The following is a 19,060-nucleotide window of genomic DNA, read 5'->3' on the forward strand; positions in this document are numbered from 1 at the left end:
GTCTGGCACCAATATGGACACATGCAAGGCTACTTTGGACTTGTAGTTCAGGAAGGCAACCCAATTAGGTTCCTGAGGGGCCCCTACAAGGAGAAGACTCCTTTATTCTATTGCAGCTCTATTTGACCCGAAAATGCAGTTCAGTGCCGGTTGAACCTATTTGGAGACCTAGGCTTAGTCCCATTCAGTGTCCAGAATGTACGCCTCTTGAGTTACCACTCCTCAGTGTCCATAGCATGGATTCAATATTATTTGACTTCAAGGTTCAGGGGTGTACCCCTCAGTGTCCATAGTGTGTCCTTAACTTTCCCCTTGTTTGGAATGATTTGTTGTGTATTAGGTGCACTGTTATGACACTGGAAGGCAGCCACCCCAACTTACTCAAGGAAGTTGGAGTCAGGCGGACTTGGACAAAGCTTGTCTGGGTATAGTGGTTAAAGCTTTGGATTTTAAATGCTTCTGACCCTGTGTCACTATGAACAAGTCATTTCAGCTGCATGTGCTCCAATTGACACAGTGGTAGTGCTGCTGCTTTGCAGTAAGGAGACTGTGGAAGATTGTGGGTTCGCTTCCCGGTTCCTCCCTGTGTGGATAGCGCTTTGAGTACTGAGAAAAGCGCTATATAAATGTAATGAATTATTATTTTATTATTATTATTATTGAACAAAAAGAAATGTAGCCAATTGTATCTCAGATGTTGTAAGTCACCTTGGATAAAGGTATCAGCCAAATAAGTAAATTTAAAGAAGTAGAGGAAAGAGAAATAAAGATGGAAGGCTAGAAATAGATAATATAAATGTGCATTGTGGTTTTACTGGCTTTGGCAAAAGAAGCCAATGTAAGGCAAATTTCTTTAAAAATAAGCTGTCAACCGAACTGGGGACTGATACTATGTCTGAGATTTGGGGCTCTGCCATCCCTCCTACTGGCCACACTGCATACAATGATTATTGATGATATTGTCTCTTTGTATTTTACTGATCTATACAGTTTAAAATAAAGTGATGATTAAAAATGATTAAACAAATAAATTCATCATGAAAGAGCAAGCTAGAGGTTGGACAACTCCTTGGTCAACAGAATGTCATTCATTAATGTCCCATATAAATTTTAAAGGCAGGTCTTTCATTTTTTCCTGGAAGACTTGGTCAAACTTTTCATTCTGGGCAACAGTCATCACATTTTTCCAGTCTCCAATAGTCCCTGTAATGTAACAAAAAAAGACATGACTTTAATAACATCTGTACTTGAAGCACTTGCTGAAATTTATGACATGGCTTAAGGAACACCCACACATCTGCCATGGATAACTTATATATCACTTAATACATCTGAAAGGAATAATACTTGGCAGACAAGCTTAAATTAGACTTCTTTTTAGATTTGTTGATAAATTATGATTCTTTTTGTTTTACTTGAACACATATAGTATAGTGCCCAAAGTGTGTCAAAAATTCTGTTTTTTCTGAACATGAAGCAAAAGTACAAAACGCATGCTTTGTGTTTCTGTGCATACGAGGTGTGATCAAAAATGCGGTGAATGTTTAAATAAGAACATTTATTACAGTAAAAGACAAAATACTTCCCCTCTCTTTGCGCACACTCACTCCATCATTCTTGTCACTTTCTGAAGCAGTTCTGGAAGTCCTCGTTCGTGAGGGTCTTTAGTTGTGCTGTCGTGGCTGCCTCGATGTCCTGCACATCAATCAAGATCCAACATCAAGGTGATGATGATAGTTTTTTTTGACCTTGATGGAATTGTGCAGCGCTGAGTTTGTACCCAGGAACACTATGGTGCTTATTAGAGCATTTAAGAAATGTTGTGGGTAGAAAACAAGCTGAGAAATGGGCAAACTGTCCTCAATCATGACAATGCTCCATGTCACACATCACTTCTGGTATGACAATTTCTGTCAAATAAAAACATTATGGTGTGACCTCATCCCCCTTATTCACCAGATCAGGCACCATGCAACTTCTGGCTCTTTCCCAAACTCAAAATGACCATAAGAGGTAAAAGTTTTGTATCAATTTGAGACATCGAGGCAGACTCATGAAAGAGGACTTCCAGAACTGCTTCAGAAAATGGCAAGAACAATGGCGTAAGTGTGTTCAAAGCTAGGGGGAGTATTTTGAGAGGGATTTAAGGCAATGTGTCTTTTACTGTATTTTTTTTATTATTATTTAAACATTCATGTGTTCATTCACAATAGCATGTTTTATGTTTCTTTTCACATTTGAAATGAGCATAAGTATTTGGGCATATTGCTTTACGTTAGCATGCTTGAGTGCAGTGACTGCTATGCCATCTTCTTCCACAATCCCCTTTACATGGCAGGCTCACGGATGAGAAATGGCAGAAAATTATTTCTGCCCCAAATGTAACTGAAAATATAGTTTACCAAGCAGCACTGCAATAACCAGCATTATGTGTTGTATTACATGTGTTCTATCATTTGACCATAGAACTCTTCTTTATTGATGTTTAAGCAAAAGTAAGCTTTAACCCATGTGCACAACAATCCTCATTCCTTCTATGACTCAATGACAAAAGCCAACATGACTACCACTACAGTGTTTCTTTAAAAATCTGATGTTTCTTTGCCAAAGTCAGTGACTCATGCAAAGAACATGTACCTCAGTTTAGTTGGTTCTTTATACCCGGTGGCAAGAATTATACTATACAGTGACTTTGTATTTTATTTTAATATGATGTTTTTAAAATTCAATATAAATTTTCAAGACATTAATTTCTAGGCTGTATAATCTGAGATCACATGTTGTTGTCTACTTTTTACCCCAATTGTCAAGATTTTAAAATGTACAAATTTTACAATTTTAATCTCTGCTTTGGGAATATCAGTATCAAAGTTAAACCATACGATATCAAAACTTTAAAGCCTTGACATCAATCCCTAAAAATGTGATATCAGGGCCCAAAAAGCTGATTTCATATTTCAGAATCTTACCTTATTTCAAAATTAAAAACTTGGATGATGAATTCTACACTTCAAATACATTTGAATGATTCTGACAGTTTACTCAGTTTTACATATTAGAACATTGGAAAAATTTAGATGAGAACAGGCCATTCAGCCCAACAAAGCTTGTCAGTCCTATTCATTTCTTTTCTTCAAAATAACGTCAAACTGAGTTTTCAAGGTCCCTAAAGTTCTATTGTCTACCATACTGCTTGGTAACTTATTCCATATGCAATCCTATTTGTAAAACGTTATACCAACTTGCATTCAATTTCACTTGCCACAAATCTGCCCTGCCCAAGCCTGTATGCTGTCCAAGTCCCTCTGTAATGATTCAACAGATTCCAAATTATCTGCCAATTCACCTACCTTCGTATCACCTGCATTGTTACTTTGCAACCCCTACATTCACCTTAATAAAAGGACAAGTGTCTCTATGTGTCTGTGTATCCATCTGGTTGTTAGGGTTAGGAAGGAAAATGTATAAATCGGTAAAATATTATTATTATTATTATATAGAGCCACAAAAATGCCTTGATAAGAAATTGTTGAAAACGATGAGGTCAACAAATTTAATTTGAATCACTTTTCGGTGTTCCCAGCTGTTTCAGTTCTTCTGTTTACTATGGGAAAACGTATTTGATTTTTTTTGGAAATGTAAGTTAATTTATGAAGAAAGTATCCAAAAAAGTGTTTGAGAATGCAATACATTAGTAGTATTTGTTTGAAACTTGTTTTTTAATTTATCAACTTTTTTTGATGTTGTGATCTTCACATAGTCAATGGAGGCTCTGATCAGGGCTTTTGAGAGACTGAGTGAAGAGTTTGAGTATCTGGGCCTGTGAGTGTCCTGGATAAAAACCAAGATGCAGGCCATTAATGGCCTCTTAGGCACAGCTATCAGTAGTGTGTATGTCTGTGGACAGAGGTTAACTTACCTTGGACGCAACTTTCATGTCTCTTGGTGACTCTATGAAATCAGTAAACAGATTGGGAGAGCATGGAGGAGTCATAATATTGCTGGAAAGGGGTGTGTGGCACTCCTGATATCTTTATAAAAGGACAAAGGTCAGAGTCTTTAGAGTCCTGGTGCTTTCTGTTTTTCTATATGATTGTGAGACATGGAAGGTATCCAGTGATCTGAGACGAAGACTGAACTCCTTTGGTACTGTGTATGATATATGGCCGGCCATTCATTCCGGCCAATACCCCCAGGCCGCCAGATAAAGCCTTTCCTACAGCATGGAGGTGCCCCGAATTCCAGCAGGGCACCATGGACATTGGAGTTTTCCTGTACAGCCCTGCTGGATAACGTCGGAGCCACCAGGGGACGCTGCAGGGAGGCCCAGAGACTTGTATTTTCATTACAGCCCGGAAGTACGTCCCAGTCACATGGACAGAGGAAATGACGTACTTCCGGGTTGAAGAAAAAGGAGTTTTCATTCGAACCGGAAGTGTTACCAGTCACATGGACAGTGAGAAGAGAAACACTTCCGTGCCAAGAACTATAAAAAGGGCTGTGGGAGATCCCAGAGTTGAGCTGAGTCGGGAGGAAGGGTGGCAACGCGTCTGGGAGTGGAGGATTGTTATTGAGTATTGTATTGATTATTTATGAGTATAGTGGAGTGGAGGGTGCTTTGTGCACTGTATTGTCCTAATAAATATTATTATTGGACTTTTATCTGGTGTTTGACGTCTGATCTGAGGGTTCAAGGGAGAGATAGCGCCCCCTATCTGTCACATGTGTCTCTTTGGAGAATTCTTGAGTACAGCTTGTTTGACTTTGTGTCAAATGAGCAGTTGCTCATGGAGTCCTGAATGAGGCACATTTCCTGAATTGTGAGGTAGTGTCAGTTATGGCACTACGGCCATGTGTTGGGATTCCTTGAGGGTGATCTGGCTTGAAAGACACTCATTATTAAGGACCCAAGTGGCTGGACCAGGCCAAGGGGACACCCACATAATACCTGGTTACGGCAGATAGATGGTCATTTCTGGAGGGTGGAACTGGTCTGCGTGTGTGCCTGGGGGGTCGACAACCAGGATTCTGAGCTGTTTCATTGTATGGGGGGTGCAGCAACATACTGTACCACTTCATGCTCCCCAACATGAACTAACATGACCTGATGGAAGAAATCACTAAATCACCAGTGAAAATTCCTCCCATACTATTTATTACTCAATGATAACTGATGCATCTTCAGTTTTCTGCATTGAACAGGCCAGATTTACTACTCTCAGGTGAGCACGGATGTTGGTTTTCCTACTTATAAATTTTAAACTTTGAGTGAACATGTGTTGCCAATGAGAGTGACCAGAGTATACAGAAATTTATGTGCCCTCTGGGCCATATTTTATACTCATGTTTGGCTGTTTTTGTGTGCATGTTTTAGTACATTTGTGGTGCCAGATTGCCTGTTCATGTGCATATTCACCTATACACAGCATTTCATTATGGATCAAAGTTTTCAAGTCATATTGAACAATGTCATCAATATAAACTTTACGTCATCCATGTAATATATAATTTTGCTAAAAACAAAAGAACTGCTGTAAATAAAATGAATCCAAACCACTAAATCAAGTATTTAAACATACCATCTAGAGAAACAATACTTGCATTTCTGTCTGGCATTTGCATGACAACACAGGCTGAAAGTAAACTGTGGTAACATCAACAACAACAAGTGCGAGTCAGCACAGGCATGACATATAAATCAGGAGTCAAGGGAACCATGAAACGTCAGGAACCATTGCAAAAAAGTAATGACAATGAAGGAGGAAGAAGACATGTCTACAGTATGTCCATCTAGTTTCTGGTGATAGCAGAGAAGCAGGTTAGGAGACCAGGGTGTACAGGTGCTGGTCATAAAATTAGAATATCATGACAAAGTTGATTTATTTCAATAATTCCATTCAAAAAGTGAAACTTGTATATTAGATTCATTCATTACACACAGATTGATGTATTTCAAATGTTTATTTCTTTTAATTTTGATGATTATAACTGATAACTAATGAAAGTCCCAAATTCAGTATCTCAGAAAATTAGAATATCAATTAAGACCAATGCAAAAAAAGGATTTTTAGAAATGTTGGCCAACTGAAAGGTATGAACATGAAAAGTATGAGCATGTACAGCACTCAATATTTAGTTGGGGCTCCTTTGGCCTGCATTACTGCAGCAATGCGGCATGGCATGGAGTCGATCAGTCTGTGGCACTGCTCAGGTGTTATGAGAGCCCATGTTGCTCTGATAGTGGCCTTCAGCTCTTCTGAATTGTTGGGTCTGGCGTATTGCATCTTCCTCTTCACAATACCCCATAGATTTCCTATGGGGTTAAGGTCAGGCGAGTTTGCTGGCCAATCAAGAACAGGGATACCATGGTCCTTAAACCAGGTACTGGTAGCTTTGGCACTGTGTGCAGGTGCCAGGTCCTGTTGGAAAATGAAATCTGCATCTCCATAAAGTTCGTCAGCAGCAGGAAGCATGAAGTGCTCTAAAACTTCCTGGTAGACGGCTGCATTGACCTTGGACCTCAGAAAACACAATGGACCAACACCAGCAGATGACATGGCACCCCAAACCATCACTGACTGTGGAAACTTTACACTAGACCTCAAGCAACATAGATTCTGTGCCTCTCCTCTCTTCCTCCAGACTCTGGGACCTTGATTTCCAAAGGAAATGCAAAATTTACTTTCATCAGAAAGCAGCAGTCCAGTTCTTTTTGTCTTTAGCCCAGGCGAGACACTTCTGACACTGTCTCTTGTTCAAGAGTGACTTGACACAAGGAATGCGACGGCTGAAACCCATGTCTTGCATACGTCTATGCGTGGTGGTTCTTGAAGCACTGACTCCAGCTGCAGTCCACTCTTTGTGAATCTCCCCCACATTTTTGAATGGGTTTTGTTTCACAATCCTCTCCAGGGTGCGGTTATCCCTATTGCTTGTACACTTTTTTCTACCACATCTTGTCCTTCCCTTCGCCTCTCTATTAATGTGCTTGGACACAGAGCTCTGTGAACAGCCAGCCTCTTTAGCAATGACCTTTTGTGTCTTGCCCTCCTTGTGCAAGGTGTCAATGGTCGTCTTTTGGACAACTGTCAAGTCAGCAGTCTTCCCCATGATTGTGTAGCCTACAGAACTAGACTGAGAGACCATTTAAAGGCTTTTGCAGGTGTTTTGAGTTAATTAGCTGATTAGAGTGTGGCACCAGGTGTCTTCAATATTGAACCTTTTCACAATATTCTAATTTTCCGAGATACTGAATTTGGGACTTTCATTAGTTCTCAGTTATAATCAACATTAAAAGAAATAAACATTTGAAATACATCAGTCTGTGTGTAATGAATGAATATAATATACAAGTTTCACGTTTTGAATGGAATTACTGAAATAAATCAACTTTGTCATGCTATTCTAATTTTATGACCAGCACCTATATATTTGATTGCCCTGTTTATTTTACAAGAAAAAATAATCTTTTAAGAGCAGAAGATTCCTGTTGTATGTTGCTAAAGTGTTCATTATCATCATCAATTTGTTTTACATTGGATAACATCATATACTGTAGAACAGACAACTAGCAATAAGAGAGGGTATATATGCTCTCTCTGTCTTTCTATGTGCTTTGTTATGTTCAATATTATGTACCTATTCTAACACACTTTGTGTACCTGTATACATGGGCAGAGGGAGAAAGAGACAGGGGGACACTGCGTGTAATCCTGGATGGGCCGCATACTTCCTCACACACCCTTCAATGGGTCAGTTTAGAGTAACTATAGTTGCATGTCTTCGACATGTGTGAAGAAACATATACTTGGAAAGAGCCCAAGAAGAACATGCAAAACCCATGTAAAAAAAGCCCAAGCTGCAGGTTGAACCTAGGACTCTAGAGTTGTGAGGTAACAGCGATAACTACTGCTCCACCATACTTCCTTAACTAACTTAATTCTTTTCTCATTATTCAAAACATCTGTCTTTACTGTGCATGCATATCGTTCATAATGGAAGATGTACCTTTACGCAGAAAACTCCCATTTTCTTTATTTGCATGGTCAGCAGGTATCCATTCATAATTTGCTTTAGGATTCTTCTTCATCTTATTGAAGGTGCCCTCTTCAGCAATCTTGTCAATATCCATATTCTCTATCTTTTTTCCAAGGAATTTGCAGATCTTAATGACCACAGATCTGAGGTCCTATTAAAAATCAGGTTTAAAAACAAATGAATTATATAAGGCCTCTAAGTTAACGTGTAATCCTAAGAACAATGAAAAAACTTTCTGCGTAAGTGTATACTGTTCCATTCATAAGTTTACATATCCCTGGAAGAATCTGTAAAATGTTCACCACTTTTAGAAAATATGATTAACAATACAAGACATATTTCTTTTACTTTGCCATGCACACTTGGATTAATCTAACCACAGCATTATATATCTATTATACAAACAATATAAAAACAAAATTATGCAGATAACCATTTTCAAAACTTTAGAAACTTTTGGTTATTTTTTTTTGTGTGTTACTCCCATAAACATCAGTGACTATCTGCAGACTTTTTTTTGTGATAGTTGAGAATGAGTCCCTTAATTTTCTCAGGTGCTAAACCTGCCCACTCCATTTGACAAAAAGACTCCAAGTCTTGTAAATGTATCGGTTGCCTTTGTTTGTCCTGCATGTTTGAGGTCTCCCCACAGTGGCCAAATTATTTTGAGGTCTAGGGACTGTGATAGCCACTGCAGAATGTTTAGATTCTTCTGCTGCACCCTCTGTTGGGTTGATTTGGCCTTGTGTTTTGGATCTTTCTCATGCTGGAAAATCATGCTAAACCTCATGCACCACTTCCAGGCTGATGAATGCAAAATTTTCTCCAAATATTTTTGATAATTTTCTATATTCACCTTACATCAATTTTAACCAAACATTTTGGAATGCTTCAGCTGACACACCCAGACCTGCCTGTAGGAGTTTTGCTGCTCTAGGTGAAGTTGTAAATGGCGCCCCACCACCCCCTTTACTTTGAGAGGAATCATCACTGCCAGACCTGTACATTGTGAACTGGAGATTGACTGGGGGCAGTGAAGTATTTAGGACCTTAAACTCACAATTTTAGAATGTCAAGTTATAGCAACCTCTGTTTACAATGTGGCTGTCTCAGAAAAATACTCTTGAGGGGTGCCATTTCAGAAAATAAGAATCAGGCTGTATTAATAGTCTTTATGTATTGCTTTTAATGTTTTGTCTAAATAAAATTAAAAAATTACACTCAACTTAATAAAATAAATTGAAAACTTGGCATAATAACACTAAGCAAAATTGAGAATATAATGATTACCTTCAAATAGGAATCTTTACCCACAATTCCTATTTACCATATGCTCATATATGCAAATAATGCAATCTACCTATCAAATCAATGCACAAACATTTCCAGCGAGAGATGGACTACGCACAACTGCTTTAGCCTACCCAGAGTGAATCTCACAAATGGTGGTGAGCAACAGAGGACGCTACGTTTTAACACACGTTTTAATGTATGTCCATTTTTGAAATGATCCTAGTTTGAGATAAATTCTCTCAAGAGCTACAGTCCTACTACCGTTTTGATAGCTTAATTTTATGTTGCCATGTCCGAGTCTTCTATGCTACAGTTTGAGGATTATTATTATTGGTATTATCATCGTTGTTGTTGTTTGTGTTATTGTACGACTGTGTAGGTCATCAGACGTTAAGACCGAACACCGCTAGTAGGCAAAAATAATATACAACAATGTAATCGAACATTTGCTTTGAGTCTGAGTGTTCGCAGGTCTGTTTACAGAATAGGCAGTGAAAGCGCTGCTGCAGTAATACGCTCTAACCACTGGAGGGAGCCCTAGGTCCATGTCTGAGCAGCCTATGCACAGAAATTGCCCAGCACACCCTCAAACCAGCAGAGATCCACTCCCATACCTCGCCATTGGGTTGGGTGTTTCTCTGCATAGGACATATCTTCAAATATAGTAAGTATGGTCGTGACTATGAAGTATAATTTTGTTTCATTACTCCAATTTACTTTATTCCAAAAATCATGCAGTTTTTGTAGATGCTGTTTGGCATATTCCAAGGTGAGTGTTTAAAGCTGTTGGAGAAAAAGGGACATTTTTCTTGCAACCCTATTATGCAGACAATTTCTCTTTAAGTATCTCCTTATTAAACATGCTAAAACATCCTTTTCATTTTTTTTCAGAGAAGGCTGTATTTGAGTAAAAGCTGCCTGGGGACTTTTCTTTTGTTATCTCGTAAAATTTTCTTGATGGTTGTCTACCATGGTCTACCTGATCTTGTTTTGGCATCCACGGGGCCACTGGTTTTTAACTTTTCTATCTTAGTTTGGATAGTACATTGTATTGTTTTTAAATTTTTGAAGATCTATTTATAAACTTTTCATGATTTATGGTTTTGAATGACTCAAAGGTCATTTGACTGTTCTTCTGCTTTCACCATATTTTGGTATGCAGCAAATGCCAAACGGGCAAATGCACAAAAAAACAGGTGAGCATCTTACAAATTCTGCAAAGCGTATATAAACTTATAAGTCAAAATGTATTTGTCATATTTTACAAAAGTTTACCTTTTTTAAATTCACAATAACAGACTAAGTGCTGTAAATTACTACAGTACTATTTTATAAAGCTGCAGAATTTATGAACAAACCATTCAAAACTTTATGTTACACCATATACCATGACTAATCAAATAGAAGGTGTCTGTAATGCTATTTGTATTCATATTGAAATGAAGGTTATTATTATTATTATTATTATTCCATCCATCCATCCATTGTCTCCCGCTTATCCGAGGTCGGGTCGCGGGGGCAGCAGCTTGAACAGAGATGCCCAGACTTCCCTCTCCCCGGCCACTTCTTCTAGTTCTTCCGGGAGAATCCCAAGGCGTTCCCAGGCCAGTCGAGAGACATAGTCCCTCCAGCGTGTCCTGGGTCTTCCCCGGGGCCTCCTCCCGGTTAGACGTTCCCGGAACACCTCACCAGGGAGGCGTCCAGGAGGCATCCTGATCAGATGCCCGAGCCACCTCATCTGACTCCTCTCGATGCGGAGGAGCAGCGGCTCTACTCTGAGCCCCTCCCGGATGACTGAGCTTCTCACCCTATATTTAAGGGAAAGCCAAGACACCCTGCGGAGGAAACTCATTTCAGCCACTTGTATTCGCGATCTCGTTCTTTCGGTCACTACCCATAGCTCATGACCATAGGTGAGGGTAGGAACATAGATCGACTTGTGGCTCAGCTCCTTTTTCACCACGACAGACCGATGCAGAGCCCGCATTACTGCGGATGCCGCACCGATCCGCCTGTCGATCTCACGCTCCATTCTTCCCTCACTCGTGAACAAGACCCCGAGATACTTGAACTCCTCCACTTGGGGCAGGATCTCGCTACCAACCCTGAGAGGGCACTCCACCCTTTTCCGGCTGAGGACCATGGTCTCAGATTTGGAGGTGCTGATTCTCATCCCAGCCGCTTCACACTCAGCTGCGAACCGATCCAGAGAGAGCTGAAGATCACGGCCTGATGAAGCAAACAGGACAACATCATCTGCAAAAAGCAGTGACCCAATCCTGAGCCCACCAAACCGGACCCCCTCAACGCCCTGGCTGTGCCTAGAAATTCTGTCCATAAAAGTTATGAACAGAATCGGTGACAAAGGGCAGCCCTGGCGGAGTCCAACTCTCACTGGAAACGGGTTCGACTTACTGCCGGCAATGCGGACCAAGCTCTGGCACCGATCGTACAGGAACCGAACAGCCCTTATCAGGGGGGCCGGTACCCCATACTCTCGGAGTACCCCCCACAGGATTCCCCGAGGGACACGGTCGAATGCCTTTTCCAAGTCCACAAAACACATATAGACTGGTTGGGCAAACTCCCATGCACCCTCCAGGACCCTGCTAAGGGTACAGAGCTGGTCCACTGTTCCACGACCAGGACGAAAACCACACTGTTCCTCCTGAATCCGAGGCTCGACTATCCGACGGACCCTCCTCTCCAGAACCCCTGAATAGACTTTTCCAGGGAGGCTGAGGAGTGTGATCCCTCTGTAGTTGGAACACACCCTCCTATCCCCCTTCTTAAAGAGGGGGACCACCACCCCGGTCTGCCAATCCAGAGGCACTGTCCCTGATGTCCATGCGATGTTGCAGAGGCGTGTCAACCAAGACAGTCCTACAACATCCAGAGCCTTGAGGAACTTCGGGCGTATCTCATCCACCCCAAGGCAAACTGGTCCTAGGTGAGGGATGAGACAAAGAGCGGTTAAACAAACCTCCTATGAAGAAAAACAATTTTGGACGGCGTTTTCCCTTGCCCGGACGCGGGTCACCGGGGCCCCACTCTGGAGCCAGGCCTGGAGGTGGGGCTCGATGGCGAGCACCTGGTGGCTGGGCCTGCACCCATGGGGCTCGGCCGGGCACAGCCCGAAGAGGCAACGTGGGTCCCCCTTCCCATGGGCTCACCACCTATGGGAGGGGCCAAGGAGGTCGGGTGCAGTGTGAGTTGGGTGGTGGCCGAAGGCAGGGACCTTGGCGGTCCAACCCTTATTATTATTATTAAACCCACTAAATCCAATTCAGGGCACAAACCCTGGATAAGGTAACAGTCCTTGTCAGGGTCCACTTAACACACACACTCACTCATTATGGGCCAGTTTAGAGATGTCAGTTAACTTCCCACCGATGTCTTTGTGAATATGAGGGGGAATGATCAGACTCCACATAGACAGTGACTGGGTGTTGGATTCAAACTCAGAACCACAAATTAAATATTGTAAATATTTAAGTAAATATTGTTAATCCACTTTGACCAATATGTGACCTTCATCAAAAATCCAAAATGACTAAACATATACAATGAAAAAAAAATTAACAGTCTTGTGGACTGACAAAGGTGTTCAGTTTCAGCCCTAGACAACTAAAGTGCCATGCAGACTTCAACTGCAACAAATGTTTGTCCCTGATGTAATGTATTGTACAAGACTTTTGTTATTTTAAAATGCTCTGTGATTATATCTATTTTGAAATATTCTCTGAGTGTGTTTTCTTAGGCTGCTATATAAAGATAGGTTTATGTTGGTAAAGTTGGTAGTATATTCCATGAGCTCATACAATAAAGACAGTGAACCTCTTTTGCATCCAGTGTGGTTGGCTGCATTATTGAATATAAATACTGTAAATGTATGTTTATTTAAATGTTATGGTATTTAGGACATAGCAACTAAGTGAACCAATGTTTTAATTAAATTCTCAAACAATAATTCTCACTTTTGCAATTGCTAGATGGATTTACAATGCTCCAGCAGGGTAAAGTTTTCCTTCTCACAATCGTGGTTAACAGAATTTTTTGGAAGGAGCTTTTAAACTTTTGCCTCATTTAAAATGTTACAAAAAGGAGTCTTAACTTCAGATGTAAATAGGATTTTTGCACTTTTTTGAGAATACATATTTATTATCAGTTTTTTTGCAGATTGGTTGCTTTTTAAAATGATATTGGTAAAAAAAATGATAGAATAGTATTAAACCTGGCGCAGTGGTAGCGCTGCTGCCTCGCAGTTAGGAGACCCGGGTTCGCTTCCCGGGTCCACCCTGCGTGGAGTGTGCATGTTCTCCCCGTGTCTGCGTGGGTTTCCTCCGGGCACTCCGGTTTCCTCCCACAGTCCAAAGACATGCAGGTTAGGTGGATTGGCGATTCTAAATTGGCCCTAGTGTGTGCTTGATGTGTGGGTGTGTTTGTGTGTGTCCTGCGGTGGGTTGGCACCCTGCCCGGGATTGTTTCCCTGCCTTGTGCCCTGTGTTGGCTGGGATTGGCTCCAGCGGACCCCCGTGACCCTGTGTTCGGATTCAGCGGGTTGGAAAATGGATGGATGGATGGATAGTATTAAACCAGTATGGGAAACCATGAGAAATACATGTCTATGAAATAAAAGTAATGTTAACAATAACCATATTTTGTTTGGCACAATGTTTAGTGTCACTGTCTTACAGCTTTAGGGAACTGGGTTTGATTCTTCGTCTGATCAACTATTTCGCCTGTGTGGGTTCTCGCTGGGTATTCTGATTTTTTTTCCCACAATCCAAACACCTATTGACAGGTCTAAATTTACACAGTATGTGCAAGTGTGCCATGTAATGAAATAGTATTCTCTACCAGAGCTGGTTCCTGTCCTGCAGCCAATGCTTCTGTCACAGGCATCACTTCTCCAAAGAAATGTGATGAGGATGAGATTGTTCAGAAAATGGATGGAGATACTGTATATTATCAGTTTTGATTATCCATACATGCATTCCCTGAGAATGCATTCATACCATTAATAGTCAGATTAGGTAAAGGATTTATTTAATTGTAGGAATTAGTCTCTAATTAAAATATTTTTAGAATGCAATTTACAACATCAATACCCTTGAAGAACTGAAACTGAAATGTGCAGAATTTAAGAAGTGATTTAAATTTGAAATGTGATAAACAAAGCAGCCTTTGACTGAGAGGCTAAAATCTGTATTGAATGTGGTTTTCTGAACACCCTTGGAATATGGCACTGAAAATATTACCTTAATCATTTCTTCATATGATATGAAAAGGATATTGAACTCATCTCTGTGGTCGTACCATCCCCTCAGATGATCAAACCAAGAGCCCAAGGGTACTGTTAGAAGAAAAATATAACATTAGTGCAGTATGGGAAAACCTTAGATGATGAAAAGCATCAAATTCAACCAAACACTTATGATTTCTCAGATGTATAGGACAGGTTTTCCTTAACATTCATCTTTTCATCTGTTTCTGAATCTGAAAACTGTAATAGATTTCATTTCCTGAAAAACTTTTTCGATTCAATGGATTACCCACTTATAAGACCCCATTAACAGAACTGTTTACCGTTTCCATTCAGAAAATTGTCCATGAACTCGCTGAAATCCTTTGCTTTCCCCATTGGTTTAAAGAAGTATGTAAAATGAAAATAAGATACCATTACATCTTTAGGGTTTCGTGAAACATAAATGACCTGCAAATCAGAAATTGTCATTAGAAGGTGAAGTTCAGTAAACAGCACACTGTGTATTAATACATAAGACTGTTTCACCAGCAGATAATCATGATAAATGCATTGTCATCATTACATAAAAAATCATGAGCTCTTTATAAAACTTTAGTATTTGAGGTTTCAGACGTCTGACCTACTGTACCTTTCCTTTTCCTTTCCTCAGCTCATTGGGCACAAGATTATAAGGCAGATGAGATGAAAAGAATCGCGGTGATGGCCGTGAACTGTGATCTATTTCTTCATTGAAGAATTCAATCCATGGGAATCGCAGATTGTTTGGCAGCAGCTCCTCTCCAGTGCGGTCTTCATCAGGACAGATCAACGACACAATCTGTTGTGTCCACACAGTTCCTAAAAGATTTCAGAAGTAAATGTAAATGCTCTGATGGTACAGTGATGCCACAGATAGTGCCGCTACCTCACTCTGCTTGGTTTGAATCCTGAATGTAAGATGATTAGCATGCTGTCTCCTGCCATGGCATCGTTCTGTAGAATCACTATGGCACCTTTATTTTTAAGAATGTACTCTGTTAGGCACCCTATTCCACATGAGAGATTTGTTTTGTCCACATATTAGAGATCTTTCTAAAGCCCAGAGAATTATTTACACATGCATGGATAAGGATTAAACGAAACCCTTTCTGAATTTTGCCATTTTTAACAAATAAATCAAGGAGCTAAAACTAAAATATCAAGCGATGCATTTGGAAACTGTGGTGACTAAAATACAGAGAAAGTCGGAACTTGAAAGATTTGTCTCTTTTCATTAAAATATGGTGGCGTTAATAAATCTTTTGTAGGTTTTGATAATTAAACGTTGATACTTTTTTTTTTTTAAATCATCTGGTCGGTTACATTCACACACACGCACGCACACACCGCAGTTTCTGTAACGGTGACACTCAACTTTAGATAGATAGATAGATAGATAGATAGATAGATAGATAGATAGATAGATAGATAGATAGATAGATAGATAGATAGATTTTTCCTCACCAGATTTCGGATAAGTTACAACAAAAACGTCGCTTTCTCTAGTTTCAAAAGTCTCCAGGGAATCAATGTACTTCTCGTTGTATTTAAAATTCAGAAAACGAAATCCCTTATATTCGATTATGGACGGGTCGAAGCTCGGCGACTGAGGTCCGTATGCGTCCATCTCGAACACTTGGTAAAAAAAGACAAAAAGAAAGTTACTTGGAGTGCGACCAAATTTCTGAACGTCGTGAGGGTGAAATGTCAGCTGCAAATGTACCTGCGGGGGTATATGACCTGCGTAGACAAACAGAGTCCTCTGCTTTTTAGTTTTTTCCTCCCTTTACGCTGCAGAGCTGAAATGTCAACTATACGCTATGAAAATCGTGAACTTTACAACAGTGCAAAACGCAGCTTATCATTTTTCGACCATTGAACTCGCAATGTATAGGATAATGGTTAACCATTGTCAGCATTCAGCAAAATTCTTATAGGGACTGCATATTATCTGAGAGGCGTAATCTGTATGTTTTACTTAAATCACAGTTCGACGTTAAAGTTTTACTGCTTAAATTATTGCTGGTCCGCAGAATTCATTATCTAGCTGTGATAACGGTGTAAAAATTCCAAAATACACTAAAAAAATACTAGGCGGACAGCATGCACTGAAAAAAAGGGAAATGGCAGGTTGTTACATTTACAAAAATGTATTTACTTTTTATTACATGTATTGTTTATGTTCCACTGTTGAACATAACTCGATCATGTTTAGTTTATTGCATTTTGTGGGATGTACAATAGACCAATTTCAGTCATTTAGGTAAAAGTCAAAATAGTTATATTTAGTCCACACCGAAAATTAATACCCATCAAGCGGAAGCAACAGGTTGTGGATTTGAGTTATTGTCGCCGGTTAAGCGCAAAAGGCTAGAGAAATAAAATTTAAACACACACACACGAGAAATATTCAGATATTCATTTAAAACACAATCACACAGACTACTAACGTTATTCCGTGATGCGTTTTCCCTCGTATTCTCTTTTAACGTTTCATCAAACTATGCTCACTGACTTTTGTTACAGTTTCACTCCAATCATTTTCTTAATAAGAAGCCAATTCTTGCTGTTAATTAAACCCGTTATTTAATTCCATGGCTTGTTGCTGCTCTCTTTCTGCCACCGCACACATTTCTAAAATTGTTGTTTTTCTGTTCTTTCTAAGAGCACTGTCAAAATGTTTTGGTGACCTGAGAGATCAGCCTTACCAAGGCCATCACCTCTCTTTAATTTCAGATTTTGTGTAATGGGCACAGGGGAGCTGGTCATGTGGTGGCTTGTTTTGTGTCTCATTATTGTTTGGGTTTCAATTAAAGAAAAAGAAACTATGGGGCCTGAGTCAAGTTAATTAAAAGAAGTAATCAGCAGCACAAACTGGTCACTAATTAAGAAGATGGTAAAAATGAAAACCTGCAGCCACTGCGACACTCTGGGCCTGGAGTTTGCCACCCCTGCACTATAACCTAACTACAGGGTCACGGGGTCTGCTGGAGCCAATCCCAGCCAACACAGGGCACACGGCAGGAAACAAACCCCAATTTTTGCACTTTATATTTTTCTAATATTTAACATTTATTCCAAAATATATACAGTTACATAAATACATAAATATAAATAAATGTATTTTATAATATAACACTCTCTCCAAGGTGCATTTTGTTTTCATATTTAGTTATACATTGGTCATGGCATTCTGGCACAGCCAAAGAAGCAATGTTCTTTTATAACTGTTGTACATTTCAGCTTTGAATACTAATCTTTTGTATTTGTGTTGGTTTGTATTGTTTTTACCAAATATTTGGTATAAACAAACCTGTTTATTTCTTATTAATAACTTTGAAAATGATCTATAAATTGATATTGGAACAAATATAGTTGACAACCTAAATAGGTTATAGCTAAGTAACTTGGTGAGGTGCATTTTTAAAAAAAGTTTATAAAACAATTTTTTTAAATATTATGCTTTATTGACATGAGTCATGTTTCTTTATCCACCCATCCATCCATTTTCCAACCCACCAGGGTCACAGGGGTCTGCTGGAGCCAATCCCAGACAACACAGGGTGCAGGGCAGGAAACAAACCCCGGGCAGGGTGCCAGCCCACCACAGGGCACACACACCCACACCCACACACCAAGCACACAGTAGGGCCAATTTAGAATCGCCAATCCACCTAACCTGCATGTCTTTGGACTGTGGGGGGAAACCAGAGCGCCCGGAGGAAACCCACGCAGACACGGGGAGAACATGCAAACTCCACGCAGGGAGGAGCCGGGAAGCGAACCCAGGTCTCCTTACTGCGAGGCAGCAGCGCTACCACTGTGCCACCATGCCACCCCATGTTATATAAAAATATCATGTTGTTTCACCATGTATTAAATTTTGTGCATTAAGCATAATTAAATTATTGATAAAAACAATTTTATTATGTGCAACCGATGTACACATCTTTTTTTATTTTAATCTGATATGCCATATTTTTCATTGTGTTAAAACACTGATTGTGGATGATATTTTTTGTATTCTATAATGCACATTCAAATAAATGCATAAATAAATAAAATAATTGAATTTTTTTTTCAATTTTGGTGATACTATAGCACAAGCCTCAGCTATCTATAAGAGACTCTTTTTCTTTCTTTAAAAACGTACAGCTTACTTTAGTAAATGTTAAAATGTTATGTTATTGATCTTGCAAGTTTACTTACATACATTCAGTTGAAGTCAGAAGTTTACAGAAACGTAGGGTAAATTCTTTAAAACTCACTTTATGACTCCTCCACACAACAAGCATTACATGTAACATATCATTTAAGATATCTACTCTGTGCAGGTCAAAAGTAGTTTTTTCCAATAATGTTCACAGACCTAAGAGTATTTCACTTTTTCTTAAGCATATCACAATTCCAATGGGTCACAAGTTTACATACACTTCGTTCATA

General features: G+C 39.7%; 1 protein-coding gene across 1 annotated transcript; it reads right to left on the reverse strand.

The window, feature by feature from the left end:
- Positions 1 to 680: 680 nt before the first annotated feature.
- On the reverse strand, positions 681 to 16,320 carry LOC114664737 (amine sulfotransferase-like). Its single transcript, XM_028818979.2, has 6 exons — positions 16,082 to 16,320; positions 15,228 to 15,436; positions 14,920 to 15,046; positions 14,592 to 14,686; positions 8,008 to 8,188; positions 681 to 1,203 (listed from the first exon to the last, which is right to left on the reverse strand). Exons 1-6 carry the CDS (start codon positions 16,242 to 16,244, stop codon positions 1,085 to 1,087), a joined length of 894 nt encoding a protein of 297 aa, XP_028674812.2. The 5' UTR covers positions 16,245 to 16,320; the 3' UTR covers positions 681 to 1,084.
- Between the last annotated feature and the right edge of the window lie 2,740 nt (positions 16,321 to 19,060).

Source organism: Erpetoichthys calabaricus, chromosome 14 (genome assembly GCF_900747795.2).
Source record: "Erpetoichthys calabaricus chromosome 14, fErpCal1.3, whole genome shotgun sequence".
NCBI classification, from domain to species: domain Eukaryota; kingdom Metazoa; phylum Chordata; class Cladistia; order Polypteriformes; family Polypteridae; genus Erpetoichthys; species Erpetoichthys calabaricus.